Source organism: Dama dama, chromosome 31, assembly GCF_033118175.1.
Source record: "Dama dama isolate Ldn47 chromosome 31, ASM3311817v1, whole genome shotgun sequence".
Lineage (NCBI taxonomy): Eukaryota > Metazoa > Chordata > Mammalia > Artiodactyla > Cervidae > Dama > Dama dama.
This window is the reverse complement of record NC_083711.1, coordinates 55,968,497-55,984,707: the sequence shown is the minus strand read 5'-3', so window position 1 is coordinate 55,984,707 and position 16,211 is coordinate 55,968,497. Positions and strand designations below refer to the sequence as shown.

Sequence of the window (16,211 nt, the reverse complement as noted above, 5' to 3'; positions counted from 1 at the left end):
GAGATGCTGGGCGTTGGCATCTTTAACAAGCTCTCAGGAGATGCCGAAGCTGCAGGTCTTAGGACCACACTCTGAACAGCAAGGTTTTAGAACATGTTGCCCCCCCTACCCCGGGAGGTTTGGTCCTTTAGCGGTAGGAACATGAATCTCTCGCGGGAGCATTGGCTGGAGAGGCACCGGGTGGCTCGCCTCCTTTCCCGTAACTCTCCTCCCCTCTCCTCCGCGCTCCCTCGCTTCTCGCTTTATTCCCGCCCTTGCGTCTTTCTTCCTTCCCCCTTATCTTCAGCATAAAGTTATAACCACAGAAAGCGGATAAATATATGCTCGCTTTCCTAGAAGGTGGTTACTGATAGAGAATGCCCAGGGTCAAAACGAACACTGTTGTCAGGCGAAGGAATCCTTCTGATGTGATTTGCAGGTGACCTATGCCGTTGGCGCCTTGTCTAAGTCAATCTATGAGCGAATGTTTAAGTGGCTGGTGGCACGCATCAACAGGGTCCTGGATGCCAAACTGTCAAGACAGTTCTTCATTGGCATTCTTGACATCACTGGTTTTGAGATGCTTGATGTAAGTATATCTGGTAAGAGTGAAGTTGATGTATATTTACAAGAGGATTAGACTATGTGAATTGAATGTCAGAAGATGTAGTAAGTGCATGGTGAGAATCATTCTGGGCAAACCTAAACAGCTACTGTGGTTGGAAAAAGCTATTATTAATATTAACAAATAAAAATCATTATAATTAGCAGTGCTAAGAAATTAATTCAGCCTTAAATAAAGGTAAATTAAGACATCTTTTATGATTTTGAATTGTAATGTCATTAAATGTTAATTTCCTATCATAATCTTAATTTGCAGATATATATGAAGGAGGTTAAGAATATAATTGAGCAATTTTTACTTATTGGGCTTATTTGCCAACATACAATAGTGGTTATGGTTTTCTCTTTACATTTTCCAAGTGAACCTCTATTTTATTTTATTTTTTTATTGAAGTATATTTGACAATTAAAAATATATATTTAAGTAGAACAACTTGTTGAGTGCACATATACATTGTGAAATAATCACTACAATTGAGTTAATTAACATATCCATCACCTCCAATAATTACTAATTTTCTCAATTTTATTTCTAATCACAACCTTGAAGTGTAACAGTCTTGAACAACTTTGCATTAATTTTACCAATGAAAAGTTACAACAGTTCTTCAATCAGCATACGTTGGTTTTGGAGCAAGAGGAATACAGGAGAGAAGGCATTGACTGGGTGCCCATCGACTGTGGCCTGGACTTGCAAGCCTGTGTGGATCTTGTTGAGAAGGTGAGGCGTGTTTCTCCCTCGTCCATTTTTGTTTAAGGAGAATTGGCCCTGCTTGCTGGGTTGACCCGTGGCAGGACCCTGGCTCTATCAAGGGGACGGGAAAGGGGGCAGGAGAGCTCTGCCCACGTTCTTCTAAGGGATTTTCTGTGCAGCGCTGCGGCGTCCTAACTAAACGCCCACATCAGTTATCGACTCCATCATTTCCAGCTCACACCGTCGCTACACATTTACTGCTCATGCATGGCCTCCGCCGCTAACGCGCGAGGAAGCTTGTTGAGATTAAAAATGGTCACACTCTTGACTGGAAAAGCACAGAGCTGGAAATATGAACACTGTAGGGCCTGGCTGATTAACATAAGGTGAATGAGTAGACCCAGAACAGCTTAACGAAATTTGGCAAATTAGCATGCAAACAAACAACCGCCATAAATCCTCAAGGCCACTACCTTGCAGGATGTAGTTTGTTCATTTAATTGGACAAGTACCAGTTAGTTTAAGTAATTTATGACAATACTTCATGGCTTATTAGTAAATTAGCTGCAGTGTGTGGTTTCCACATTCAGTGATGTTCCCATACTCTGAAATCTTTCCATGTGCCCTAGAAGAGATTAACCAGACTTGCCGGGGGAATTCAGCATGGTTTTTCTGGGGCTTGCCCGAGGGAGCAGGCGTGATGGGGTGTGAGCAGCTATGTGGCCTTGTGTTTTGCAGTAGTTGTGGATTACAGTGAATTCTGCACACTGGTCTGGACAACTATGCTTTGGTCTCATGTTTGCTTCTCAGCAACCCTGTTCAGAAAGGGGCGAGGATGACGAACCTCTCACTGTCTTTTGGGGGGCCCAGATTTTATCAGTCACCGTCCCATCCATTTTACATGTTAGATCTTTAGATGAAACTAAACCTTTGAAAATAGCCATTATTCTTAACAGGCGTGAACGTCACATTGATTTTATTCATTTTATAACCAGTGAACTTCCTGGGGAGGGGACAGGCTGATTCAAAAAATGATGATAATGAACCAACTCGTGAGTTGATTAAAAATAATGATAATAATGAACCGCCCATGGTCTGGGAAATGTTTGATGGCATCATTAGAGTTATCATTTTCTAATTGGAAACGAAACAGAACTGGAGCTCCTTCAAGGGACAGCTTTAACTTTGGACAGTTGTCACCTGTAAAATCTACTTACTCTAAATATGACAAAACATTGTATTCAGGCAGAAAGGTGGGATGCAGATATTATTCAACTCCTGATACGTCTGTAAATGTAGTTGATCTGAAGCCTATTATCTTATTTATGACAATCAGACTTATTCTAAGTAAGACACCAGCAACATTGATATAATTTCCTGTTGTACTTTCTGCTGATATGATAGAACAAGGGGAAAAAATGAGTAAATGATAAGAGGAAAAGATAAGTGTTTGGTTTCCTGTGATTTATTTCAAAGGTTCAGGTCAGGCAAATGTGGAATACTAAAACCTTTCTTGAAATGATTCTATATTTTTAAAAGATCATTGTGTTTGTTCAGTCTACATGAAGGAAATTTTTAGTAAATATTAATGATCAAACTCCCTCCTTGAAACAGACTGCATCATGGGAACTTTTCAAAGTTCAAAGGAACTAAAATACATCACTACATATAAAATATAGAATGCATCTGTGTGTTTATAAGGAAAAAGTTTTTATACATATAAGTTTTGAGTTTTTATATTTATAAAAAAGTTTATATCAAGCTAAAAAACACGTTTTCATGCCAGCTTTGTTAATTTGGTCTTGAAGCATACAGTAACCTCCTTTTATAAATATGCAGTGAACAGATCTATTATAGGATTAACTTACACTTACCTCATTACTTGAATTATTCTAGTTTGTTTAGAACTTGAACATCAGTAATCTACATATTAAATATTAACATATGATTACATATTTATGATTTTACATAGGTATTGGTAAAGAGATTGTTTTTATTTTTTTAAACAAATACATCTAAAATTATACATTGAAAAACTGTTGCCCCTGCAGTGGAGTCACCTTGAAAAGCTACATCCTTCTTTCAATAATTCAGCCATTTCGGAAAAAGCCCCTCACAAGATGGGGATTAGGATAAATTGTTAGATTTTTACTGTCATCAGGGGAAAATTGACTTCAATACAATCATCTTAACTGTTTTTTAATCCTAACTGTATTACCTATTTTTCACATAATTTTCCTGAGTTAGCTAAATAACTCATGATTGTTTCTATGCAATGATCCACAGTCAGACTACAGGTCATTTCCATGTGCCAATAGTCAAAGGTGTCAGATATCCCATAGAAGGTTCTAAAATAATTTTAAATTCTGGTAGCATCTTGGCAATGAGTGTTGCTACTTCCCCAGTAGAGTTCTTTAGATATGCTAATTCTGGTATTTTTGTTATAAAATTAATCACGTTAATATCTAGTTAGTTATCCCTTGAATGCATATGACTGTTTTCTTTAAACATGTTGCATTGTGTTTTTCCCTCACAACATTTACTTTCTGCCTAACCACTGCCCACAGTAAAGCAGCCCATCCCAAAGCCCAGAGCTGTACGTCTTAGTGTTCACCTATCAATTAATTCCTTTGCTGAGGACCTAGACTTTAGTCATCTCAGGACCCAGTCTACTAAGTGTTGGGAGAAATACAAACCAGAGGCATCATCCTGGCACTCAAGGAACTGAGGATATAATTAGCAAGATGTCTGAAGACCAAAACTTTTATTAGTTTTCAACTTTTAAGAAGTAAGGGTATTTAGCAGCTACTTGTTTGGACCACGTCCTTGCCACCCCAGTGGTGAGGGCGGGATCCCTCTCCTAGGGTTATGGGAACGGCTGACCACGAGACACCTGGCGGGGGGCAGATGAGACGGGCAGCAGCTTGCTAGTCACACGTCCTCACAGACTGGGGAGGAGGATGCTACGTGCCGTGAGGGGCTGCGCGGCACTTGCACTTAGGGGCAGAATGAATAATCGAGAGCTGTGGAAGGCAGGCTTCGTGGCAGTAATAGGGTGAGGTGACCAGTGATTCCCACTGGAGGATGTGCTGGGCTTGTTTAAATAATTCCATGGGCTGGTAGGGACCTGAAGTCCCTTACTCACGAATCAGCGGGCTCTGTGCCTGTCCCCGTGAGAGTGTGTTGCAAGCCTGGAGGACATAACCCACAGGAGCATGTGCGGAGGGGAGCCTGTGATTCGGTTCTCCTGGTATTCCCCAGATGTCAAAGCCCACACACAAAATGTTGGACCTTAATTTTAGGCCTAATACTTCATTACTGTGTATAAAACTTTGAATTAAATGCTGTGTAAAACTTAAGCATTTGTTATAAATAGCACTTGCCCTTAAGACGTATGCAGTCAAACAGGAGATTTGTAAGTCTAATAAATGTAAAAATATGTCAGGATAAATGTGGTAAAGCCACAAAGGCTCACAGAACTCAGAAGAGCAGAGATCACCTCTGCCTGCAGGAATATAGGAAGGCCTGGTGGAAAAGGGGTAAAATTTCAGCTGGGTCTGAAGAAATGGACATGATTTCAACAGGTGAAAAGAGGAAGACAGTGAGCATGTGGAGGTATGGGCAAGAGCAAAGGCTTAGGAACAGGAAAGTAATGGATGCATTTAAAAATCTGATGAGAGTTTAAAATATTCAGAGGGAAGGATTTACAAAAAGGGAGTTAGGCTGTGAAGGGATTTTTAATGAATTTATAACGTATTTGTAGGTGATGGTGAGCCAGAGAGGATTCCACGCTAGGTAATGGGGTAGTCAGAGATGCTTGGGTTTACTCTGGGGGGTTTGTGTATGGGGTCAGGAATGGGAGGAAAGACTAGAGTTAGGGTGATTAAAAAGCTGTTACAGCATGTGAGGAATAGAGGCCTTGAATCAGGATAGTGGAAATGGAAATAGCAAGAAAGTGACAGATGTAAAAGAGAGGAGGGTTGTATTGATAATATTTGAAGAGGGAGAGGTTACAACATTAATGTTCAGAGTCAGGGCAACCGACTCAGACCATTTACTGTGCAATAGAGGACAATTGATGCCAAGAGGCAGAACATAATTACTTCTCTCCCTGACCTATTTGGAGATTAATTTGCTAGAGGGCCTCATATTTATTAGAAGTTTTATACTTCCTAAGCGTTGGAGAAATGGAGAAGACCCTGAAGAAATAGAGCTTTTCCCTCCTCAGTGGTTTAATTGTTACATTTTGTGCTGTGATATCTACTTGCTTTGCATAAAGCATCCCTTCATCCCCAAACGGAAGATAGCTTCATTGGAGTCCCAGGGACATGGCAGTCCTCATATATGGGAGGTTGCTCTCCTGGAGACGGGCTGCTGCTTGCTGTGAGGCTTTGGCCTGTCCTTCTTGTTAACATGAACCATCCCAGGAGATGCTTACATTTTTTTACATGTTTCGTTCTAGTGTTTATGAAAGGTTGACTATTTCTGTGGCAGGAAAATATGAGATACAAAATGGAGTCCACACCTCCAAGACTTGGTGACTCAACTGTTCAGTGTTATCAGATTTTCCTTCCTCCTTGTTCCCCTCCACTTTTATCACTTTGTCAAGAACCCACCAGGTCAATGCTGCCAGGAGCAAGACTTGGCACACTTGCTCACTGCATCATTCCCCACTTGGATACTTGGGAGGGAAGACAATGTGCTGGAGTACCAGAGTTGTACAATATGTGCCAGATGTCCAAGAGCTGTTGATGGAATGTCGTTGAACGCATTTGCTGTAAAATGCAGGTTCTAAGTCTGAGACTAGACAAAAGAGGTAGAAGACCACAGTCCGTACATTAGAACGACAGACTCAGGTGGGTCAAAAACATGTTCTTCAAGTATCTAATCATCCAAATTAGACCCATTCATCTGGCTCCAGTGGCATAATTTAAAACAAAGGATTTTAAACTACAAACAAATTTTCTTCTTGTATATCATCCAGCCAGAGCCTTAACTCGATGTTGGTATGTTCTCTTTCCATGAAAATATTCAAGCCTAAGCTAGCCTACTTTTTAGAGGGAAACTGTAAAAGGAATTCAATGAGCTTTTAGGTGGGTTGGGCCAGAACTGTAAGGTCTCTCCCAAATCTGAGAGTTTGTGGTTCTTGGGTAGATGGGTTGGTAGAGAATCGTGACATTTATGTTGTTGGGCCAAGGGCTCATGGTTGTGTCTTGGAACTCTCATGACATTTTCTATTACTTTCTAGTCTGCTTACTATGTGCATGTCTTGTCTGCCCAGTTAGATGCTCTACAGCCAGAGCCCATGTCTGACTTTCCTGTTATAACTGGAAGTGTTTGGTACAGTGATTTGCTCATAGAAGGCATTTCAAAAATATCTGTGAAGGAGATAAATGACCATATAAACACACAAGTAGATTTGCAAATATAGGAATCCTTGATCTTTCCCTCACCAAACATGACAATGTCCACCACCCATTTGCTCAAACCAAAACCGCAGTCACCCTTCCTCTTTCTACTGCACCCCACATTCTATCCATCAGCAAGTTGTGGCCCAGCTCTACTAACACCCACATCACGTTTCAGTGACCGTTCACCGTCTCTAACACTATCACTTGTTTAGATCAGGGGTCAGTAAACTATGGCCCTGCAGGCCAAATCTGGCCTGAAGCCTGTTTTTGGAAGTAAAGTTTGAATGCAACATCATCACAATCATCTTACTTACATATTGTCAATTGCTGCTTTCAGGACTGAAATGGCCGAGTTGATGGCAGGGAGCAACAGAAACTCTATGGCCCACAAAGTCTAACAGCTTCACTGTAAGGCCCTTAAGAGACAAAGGTTGCTGACTGGGCCCTCAATTTCCTATCACCTATCCTTTCTTGTTTGCTTTTTTAAATAACCCTTTAAAAATGTAAAAACCATTTTTAGTTCACTGGCTTTCCAATAGAGATGACAGTCAGGATTGGCCAATAGGCTTTTCTTTGCCAACCAAAACAAATAATCCTTTTTAAGCATTAATTAAATCATAATCACTTTATTGTAAAAAATCTCCAAAGGCCTCTCATTTTAAAATTAAATCCAAATGTCTTACCACGGCCTGGAAAGCCTCTAGTTTCCAGCACCGCGTCCCTCTCCTCCCACGTACTATCTCTGACCAGTTCTGCTCAGTCCACACTTGTCTTTGGCAGGACCTCAAACCTGCTAAGAGTGCTCCCACCTCAGGGCCTCTGCACTCTTCATTCTTCTGCCCAGAGTACTTGTATACATGTCTTCTCAGATCAGAAGGTTTTACTGAACTCTCCTACTAAAAGAGTTCTCATGTAGCCTCTGTCGTTCTCTCTCTCTTTACTTTGCATGATTTCTTCAGGGTGCTTATAGGAAACTAAATTATTTATTTAGTGTTTATCTGCCTATTGTCGGTCAGCTCCACTGAAAGGTAAACACCCCGAGGACAGATACTTTGTGTACATGGCTCATGACTGCATTGACAGTTCCTGCTGATGCCTAGTGCTTAGTAGATATTTAATAAATATTTGTTGAGTGGATGATGGTCTAGTTATATGTAGTGAAGATGCCTTGTCAACTAATTGGGTTTGTGGGAAAGAATTTACACTCATCCCCTAGTGAAAATGCTGTTTATTAGTATCTTTTTTTTTTGTTTCTTCATCTACTGTTCATCTGTATCTCCAAGCAGCCAATGGGCATCTTTTCCATCCTCGAAGAAGAATGTATGTTTCATCAGGCTACAGATGTGACTTTCAAGACCAAACTTTTTGACAACCATTTTGGAAAGTCTGTTCATTTCCAGAAGCCCAAGCCTGACAAGAAATATGAAGCTCACTTTGAACTTGTCCATTATGCAGGAGTGGTGAGTTACTTCTAGACCCTCAGTCCTGAATTATCTTGCCTCTATTTCAAATGTACTCAGCCCAAATCTTTAGATAAAATATAAGTAAATATATCAGTAAAGTTTAGATTAAATGAAGAGATGAACAAAATAAATCTCAGTTCCCTAAAAAAGTTGGTGTAGACTTTTAGTACTTAGGAGATGAAATACCATACTATAATAACAGAGGTCAAAAATTTCAAAAATAGACTCTCTCACCCAATTCAAAGTAAGGCCATTTCAGAAAGTCTCGGAGACCATCAAAGGCATGGCTTTTCCTTATTCATCCTTTCTTTCAACTGCACATTGTGTGAATGAGTGATTTCAACTGATCTTTTTACTGAAGTTTTTTTTTTTTTTTTTTTTCATTCTCTCATAAAGAGTCACTATGAGGTAATGTTCTCTAAACTATGACCAACAAAGATTCGTAATGCCCCTCACTCCCTCACCTCATTTCCCCCCTGGGGGGTATGTGTGTGTGTGTGTGTGTGTGTGTGTTCACATATGTGTGTGTGCACGTGCCTTTTCAATCTGCTTTTATGATTCTGTGCAGTGATTCTGGGTGGAACAAAGAGAACTGATAAAGGATAAAATAGTACTCGACCTAAAAATGACCTGCCAATTTTACCTAGATATGTTTGTAACTCTCTTCTTTGATATCCTTGAATATTAATTATAATAATATTTACAGTGAAATGCTGTAACGTTTGTGGAGGGCTCACCTTGTGTCAGAGGCAGTTGTTTTATTCCATCTATTTTCGCCTGTATCAAGGAGGGCTGATGTGAATTGTCCTGGAAACGCCATCTATTCCTTCCACCTGCTCTGGCTTAATGTTCCGCTCCTTCCCTGCTTCTTCTTCCCTCTCCCTCCCTCCCTTTCTCTTCCTTTCCTTCCTCAGTGTAAATGATAAAGCCTGAGAAGCTCTTTTGGTTGCACATAGGTTTCTGGAGTATTTATTCAGTACTGTTACATTAAACTGATTTAAATTCAAATGACATACACAATGTATGATTTTTTTAAGAGAATTACATAATTTGCTAAGGAACGTATGCATTCTCCTTTTTTGTTACCTGACCTACATGCCTTTCCAAAGGTGCCTTATAACATCAGTGGCTGGCTTGAAAAGAACAAAGACTTTCTTAATGAAACAGTGGTGGCTATATTTCAGAAGTCGTCCAACAGACTCCTGGCAAACCTTTTTGAAAATTACATCAGTACCAACACTGGTGAGTCAAACAATCTTCCTCAATTTTTCAGCCTTTGAATGGAGCCCACGTCTGCCTCAGCGCTTATAAAAATCCTGGCTTCTTTCCTGAGAGATGTGTGTCTGCTCCTCGTGGCCTGAGTCATCCCCTCTTATTAGCCTTTCTGTCCTCAGGCTGGCGGTTCTTCGGGGAAACAGTGCTCTAAGGTAGATAGATTTCAAGGAGGCTGCTCCAGCCTGTTTTTATCTTCTACTCAACCAAGTTGCAAAGAGAGAGTAGCAAACCATGTTTTGATGAATGGTTTTGGGGAAATAACAAGCTCCTTTAATACATATGCCCCAAATATCTTGGAATTCTCCTTCATAGTGCCTTTATATTGCAGTAATGGGATTTTTATGGGCTTCATGAGGGCGGAGATTATGTCTCACTTGTTCAAGTGTGGCCTCAAGCATGTAATAGATGCCTGTTTAGCAGGCACTCCGTAAATACTTGCTGACCAACTAATAACTAATCTTGTTTAGTAGTTTATAATTTACAAGTAGGGCTTCCCAAGTAGCTTAGTGGTAAAGAATGTGCGTGCCAAGGCGGGAGACGTGGGTTCAATCCCTGGGTTGGGACGATCCCTTGGAGAAGGAAATGGCAACCCACTCTAGTATTCTTGCCTGGAAAATCCTATGGGTGGAGGAGCCTGGCAGATTGCTGCTCATGGGGTTGCAAAAGAATTTGACAGGACTTAGTGATTAAACAACAAACAGCAGCAGCAGTTTCCAAACACTTCTAGATACATTATCTTACTCGATCCTGGTCATGACTCTTTCTAGGAAATCTCTCCCTATCTTACAGGAGCAAATACAGAAGAATTAAATAGCATCCCCAGATTTCACAAATCTACCTTTGAAAGATAAACCCAGGCATATTAAAAATTTTTAAGAGTTTATTTGAGCAAAAAGCAATTTGAATTGGGCAGCACCAAACCAGAATGGGTTAAGGGCATTCCACCCACAGGAGCTCAAGGAGAGACTTTCATAGAGAAAAGGTGGAGTGAATTGAGGACACTAGTGATTAGCTGTATCTACAGCCCACGTGGCTGTTTGTGATTGGCTGTCCTTAGTTTCAATTCTGTAACCTTGAGACTTTCATAGGCATAGAGTTTGGTTTGCTTACACAGGCTGCCACAGCATTGGAGCACCTCAGTCTGACGGCCTGCTTGCTTCATTGATTTAACACTACTAAATGGCAAAGCTGAGGTCAGAAACAGAACTTGTGCTTACTAGCCTCATGCCTGTTTCACTCTCACTATCTTCCGGAAACAAACAAAGCAGAGAGATGGACAGACTCGCTGGATTCAGGATCTGATTCAGACTTCTGCAGCGTGAGACGAAGCCTTTGAGGACACAAAGGCCAGGTTGCTGCCATCAGCCTCACATCTGGACTACTGCCTACTGCAGGGGGAGGCGCACCATGGTTCATAGCAAAAGTCCAAACTGGCAGCCCCTGAGCAGAACCTAGAATTCAAACATGGTTGGTCTACACTGGTTTAAAAAAATCAGATGTACACACTTGTATTTCCTTTTTCTTTTGAAAAATGGAAATTATGGGAAAACAAAACATCTGGCCAACCTTGTTTTAGATGCCCTTGTGAAAAAAGAATTGATGCTTTTGAACTGTGATGTTGAAGATTCTTGAGAGTCGCTTGGGCTGCAAGGAGATCAAACCAGTCAATCCTAAAGAAAATCAACCCTGAATATTCATTAGAAGGACTGATGCTGAAGCTGAAGCTCCAATACTTTGGCCACCTGATGCGAAGAGTCGACCAATTATAAAAGACCCTGATGCTGGGAAAGATTGAAGGCAGGAGGAGAAGGGGATGACAGAGGATGAGATGGTTGGATGGCATCACCGACTCGATGGACATGAGTTTGAGCAAGCTCCGGGAGATGGCGAAGGACAGGAAAGCCTGGTGTGGTGCAGTCCATGGGGTCACAGAGAGTCAGACACAACTGCACAACTGAATAGCAACAAGAATAAAATCTGGCCAACCTGGTTTCAAACGCCCTTGCGGCAACGTGGCCACGCGTTCTATAATTGTGGCGTGTCCTCTCACTTTCTGCTGTTCTCACCCTCCTCTTGTCTTACTTCCAGCTTCAATAGGTGTCCCCTGTCACCTGTGTGGGACTCCTGATCAACTTGGTCAGGGAATGGAGAAATTTAGCACTTCCCAGCTCTGAAAGCACATGATGATGTAATTTAGGAGCATGTCTGAAATCCCGTGGGTCCGCCTCAAGAGGAGATTGAGAAATGGCAGCTATTGTATTTGGACCCTGAAAATCTGCAGGCAGTGCATTTGCCTGATTCTAATAGCTTCTAAAGTACCTCTGAGAAGTTTGATAAATAGTGACCATGTAAATATATGGCTCGCAGATGAGTAATTCTCTGATCACAAGAAATCAGAGAGTGGTTTGAGAGAGGAAATTATCTTCTGACTCTTCAGGGTGTGCTGTGTTCTTTTGAACTAGAAGAGAAGAGTTGTCCAGAATATCCTTTTTCATAATTCTTTTAAGACCCCTGGAAAACACTTGCCTCCATTTCTGACTCATCCAAACACTGAATTACTCATAATAACCATACTTTCTTCTGGAGAATCCAAGTACTGTAAATCAGCCACAGTTCTTTAAAACAATGAATGGGAGGCAGCAGCATTCCCTTTCCCTGGGTAAAAAGTGAAATTATGAAGAAGTCAAGTGATTCCCTTAGAGGGTGTGGAACATGTCAAGAGGACATCAGTGATTAAACTATGATCCCTGCCTCAGCTGCTGCTCCAGCTAGAGAGTATTCTTTCAGTTTTTTATATTGTTAGCTGGCCCATTTTTTCCAGATTGCCTATGGGTTTTGTACATCTTAATGAATTAGCACTACACAAATGTTTGTAAAACAGTTTGGTTTAGCATAGATTTGTTTGCTTCAAGAAAATGGGAATGGATTGTTTTTTACAAATTACAAAAATAATGCATGAGTGTTGCCCCAAAGACAATATGGAGAAACTAAAAAGAGGAAGATAAAGATTACCTATAATGTCATAGAGATAACAATGGCTAACATTTTAGTATACACTGTACCCAGCATTTATTATGTATATAGTCAGCCATAATACAACTATACTTTATATATATATATATATATATATATATATATATATATATATATATATATTACACACACACACTTAAGATCATAATATACAGATATTTTGTAACCTAATTTTTCCCTCTCAAAATAAATCCTAGAAATCTTTCCAGGTCAGTAATAAGGATCTGCATCATCATTTTAAAAGATCGCAGTGTTTCATCATATGCATACTCTTTTTTTATACTTTAACTAACCAATCTCCTATTGTTGACATTTAAATTTTTGCTTAATTTTTTTATAATGACTAAATAATGCTTCAGTGAGTATCTTTGCACAGTTGCCTGATATTTCTTTGAGAAAAAACACCAGAAATAGACTTTGTGTTAAGACATAAATATTTTTAAAGCTTTTGTAGACATTGCCTTATTGCTTCTAGAACGTTGACACATTTATGCTTTTATCACCAGGGTTTGATAATGTGACAAAAAGGAGCCTTTTTGTACTTTTTTTCTTCTTTTTTCAGCTCTACAGTTTGGGGAGAAGAAACGCAAGAAAGGAGCTTCATTCCAAATGGTTGCATCTCTGCATAAAGTAATTTTTAATTGTATCTATTCATATTTTAGCTACTTCACAATCTGCATATGTTATTACTTATTTGTAATTTTACATCTTCATATAAGGATAAAGTATCTGAAGTTAAGCAAGTTGGAAAAGTGGAATATTATCTTGGTATTTATGGATTTTAGTGGACAATGTTTTTCTCCTACTTAGATCTCGTTTATCAGCCTGGCACTCATCTTACCACTGATGAAAGTATAGGCTCATAACGACTCACCCTTGCTGGGAAGCTGTCTCCTTCCCTGCCCCTCCAGACTTTGGTCCCTCCCTTGCCTCAGGGAGATGCCAACTGTAGCATAATTGGTGCATTTGTGCACAGAGCTTTTGCAGGACTCAGACTAACTGAGGCCATGCCGTTGGTTTTTTCTCCCCCTGCCCTGCTTGGCTTCCCTCCTTCTCCAGATAAATCTCTTAAACCAGAGCTCCATCTCAGATTCTGCTTTCAGATGAAGATAAAATTTTTCCAGACAGAATACTTGAGAAACAATTTCTTTCTTCAAGTTATTTTATTGCCCTTCCATAAATTATTGCTATCAAATTTAAAATAGGTAGATATGATTCACAACAGAACAGTTAGATAAATATTGACTTGTCATAGGAAGAAAATAACATATTTTGGTAAGCAGGGAAAAATGTTGAATTCATTATTTCATTGTTGGTTTGTATCTGGCTTTAAAATTAAGTTGATCATCATGGAGACTCTTGTGAGGTGGATTGGTCTTTTTAGTGATTTCTAAGTGATTTTGTGTTGGCTATGTTCTTCATTTTAGGAAAACCTAAATAAATTAATGATTAACCTGAAATCAACTGCACCTCATTTCGTGAGATGCATAAATCCCAATGTGAACAAAACACCAGGTAAGTAGATTTCTTTGTAATCCACACTAGGAAATTCTTTTGATTTAAGCTATGTTGAATGTCTTTTAAAGAAGCATTCACCAGTCTCTTTTATATAAGGGTAGATTTTCATAAAGAAAAACTAAAATACATTAAAAGTGAGTTTTTCAAAACTTCCTCAAGATTGCCTTTGAATTAAGATTCAGGTGGACATGCAGAAGGATTTCACAAAGCAGACTCAATTGGGTAACATTAGAATACTTGATATTATCATTTAAATTCCTCCTTGAATTTCATGCTAAAATGTGAATGAGCTTCTATGCCATTGTCTACAAGGGCAAAGTATAAAAAAAAAAGGATTGAATAATCAATTGGGGGATTAAGGTGGATATTTCAGCAAAAAGAAAATCATTTGGTCTAAATTATCTAAATTGACCATAAGGAGAGATTCTAAATCCATTTCTAATTGTTAAGAACTCCCTCTAGTCTTGTTTCATCATACTAATATCTTCCCTCTCCTTAATAGTACCCATCTCTTTAGTTATGTACTTCTGGGCAGTAGATACTTTTTTTAAAATGTTTTATTTTTTTCTCCTCTTTTATTGAGATATAATTAACACACAGCACTTATAAATTTAAAGTATACAGCATAATGGTTTGCCTTGTATACATTATGAAATGATTTTGGGTTTAACATCCATCATCTCTTATAGATTCAAAACAAAGAGAAAAACATTTCCTTGTGATGAGAACTCTTAGGATTTACTCTCTTAATAATTTTCAGTATACCATATTGCAGTGTTAACTATAGTATCATGGTGCACATTACACCCCTAAGACTGACTTATCTTAAAAATGGAAGCTCACACCTTTTGATGACCTTTTATCCAATTTCCCCTCCCCTACCCCACTTCCGGTAACCCCAAAATTGAATCTATTTTTTTATGCATTTGTTTGTTTGTTTTTTAAAGATTCCATGTATAAGTGAGTGACATTTTCACCGTAAGCTTCTTTGTTATTAACATCTTTGCCCAGGCATTTTTGCAGCAAACTTTCACGCACAAAACTAATTAGCCAGCAAGCAATTTTGTCATAAAAGATAAAACAACAAAAAAAAATAAAAGAGGGATGTTAAAAGAATATAATTAAGCATGAAAAATGAATAACAAAATTAAAAACATTTTATTGTGAAATATGGAATATTTGAATGTACTTAAATTGTGTATAGATTCATGGCAATATTGCATACACAACTGATTTTACTTTGAGGGTTGAACCTAACCATTTATCTTCCACGTCTTTGTTCATAGTTCATTAAACATTTTTTTTGGCTTTTGATCCATCTTTTTGTTCTGCACTACACTTTTTCTTTTTTGCAAAAATTTCTTCCCTCAGTGAGAGAGGTGTCACTAAATACAAGTACTAAAATAGATATTTGTAACTCAGCTTTGTGCCATGTTGTGAAAGCTTTCCACACTACTATTTGTTCTTGGCATATTGTCACATGTCTGTTGGTAGATGTTCCAAGTTCTATGGAAAATGTGGGTTCAACTCTGCACTGTGGAGGCCCTCGGCCTCTTTCAGATTCATGTAATGTGAGAATGAGAGTACTGTGTCAATGAGAAATGAAACCAAACTGTCAGCCGGTTGAAACCAGTTACTTCACCTTTTATGGCAAAATTGCTGCATGACCAATTAGCTATGCAATGAAAACACCAGTGGCAAGAATGCTTTCAGTGAAGACATTTTAGGATGAAAATATCTAGAATCCTAAATGAGATCCTATGGTATTTGTCTTTGTATTTGTATTTGTCTCTGTCTGGCTTATTTTGTTTAGCATAATGACCTCAAGGTCCTTTTATGTTTTCATACGTGGCAGGATATCTTCCTTTTATATGGCTAAATAATATTCCATTATACACGTATACCACATCTTTTTTATCTGTTCATCCATCAGTGGACACTTAGGTGTTTCCATTTCTTGGCTTTTATAGTGGATACCTTTTAACGAATGGGTAGTGCTGGGGTGGGGTGATGAGATAGGTAGGTGGTGGTGAATTATTTATGTTTTAATTAACAAAGCAAAGTTTTTACAGATATTAATTATAGGGATTGCTTTCCTTACTTGTTGGATTTGAAGATCCCCAGCCTTCTCTTTTGAATTACTGGCTTTTATGGAGCTTGGTCGGAGGCTGTCAGCCTCGAAGCTGTGTATGTGACAAGCACTTACTGTCTTCA

The 16,211-nt window shown here is 39.1% G+C and overlaps 1 protein-coding gene across 1 annotated transcript in view; it reads left to right on the top strand.

Annotated features, from left to right (window-relative positions):
* Positions 1–16,211, top strand: part of MYH15 (myosin heavy chain 15) — a 146,669-nt gene that overhangs the window by 48,725 nt on the left and 81,733 nt on the right. Inside the window, exons 13-18 of the mRNA XM_061134312.1 lie at positions 419–568; positions 1,154–1,324; positions 7,995–8,168; positions 9,281–9,413; positions 13,042–13,109; positions 13,907–13,994. Coding sequence (XP_060990295.1) covers positions 419–568; positions 1,154–1,324; positions 7,995–8,168; positions 9,281–9,413; positions 13,042–13,109; positions 13,907–13,994 — 784 coding nt within the window. The remainder of the gene's footprint in view (positions 1–418; positions 569–1,153; positions 1,325–7,994; positions 8,169–9,280; positions 9,414–13,041; positions 13,110–13,906; positions 13,995–16,211) is intronic.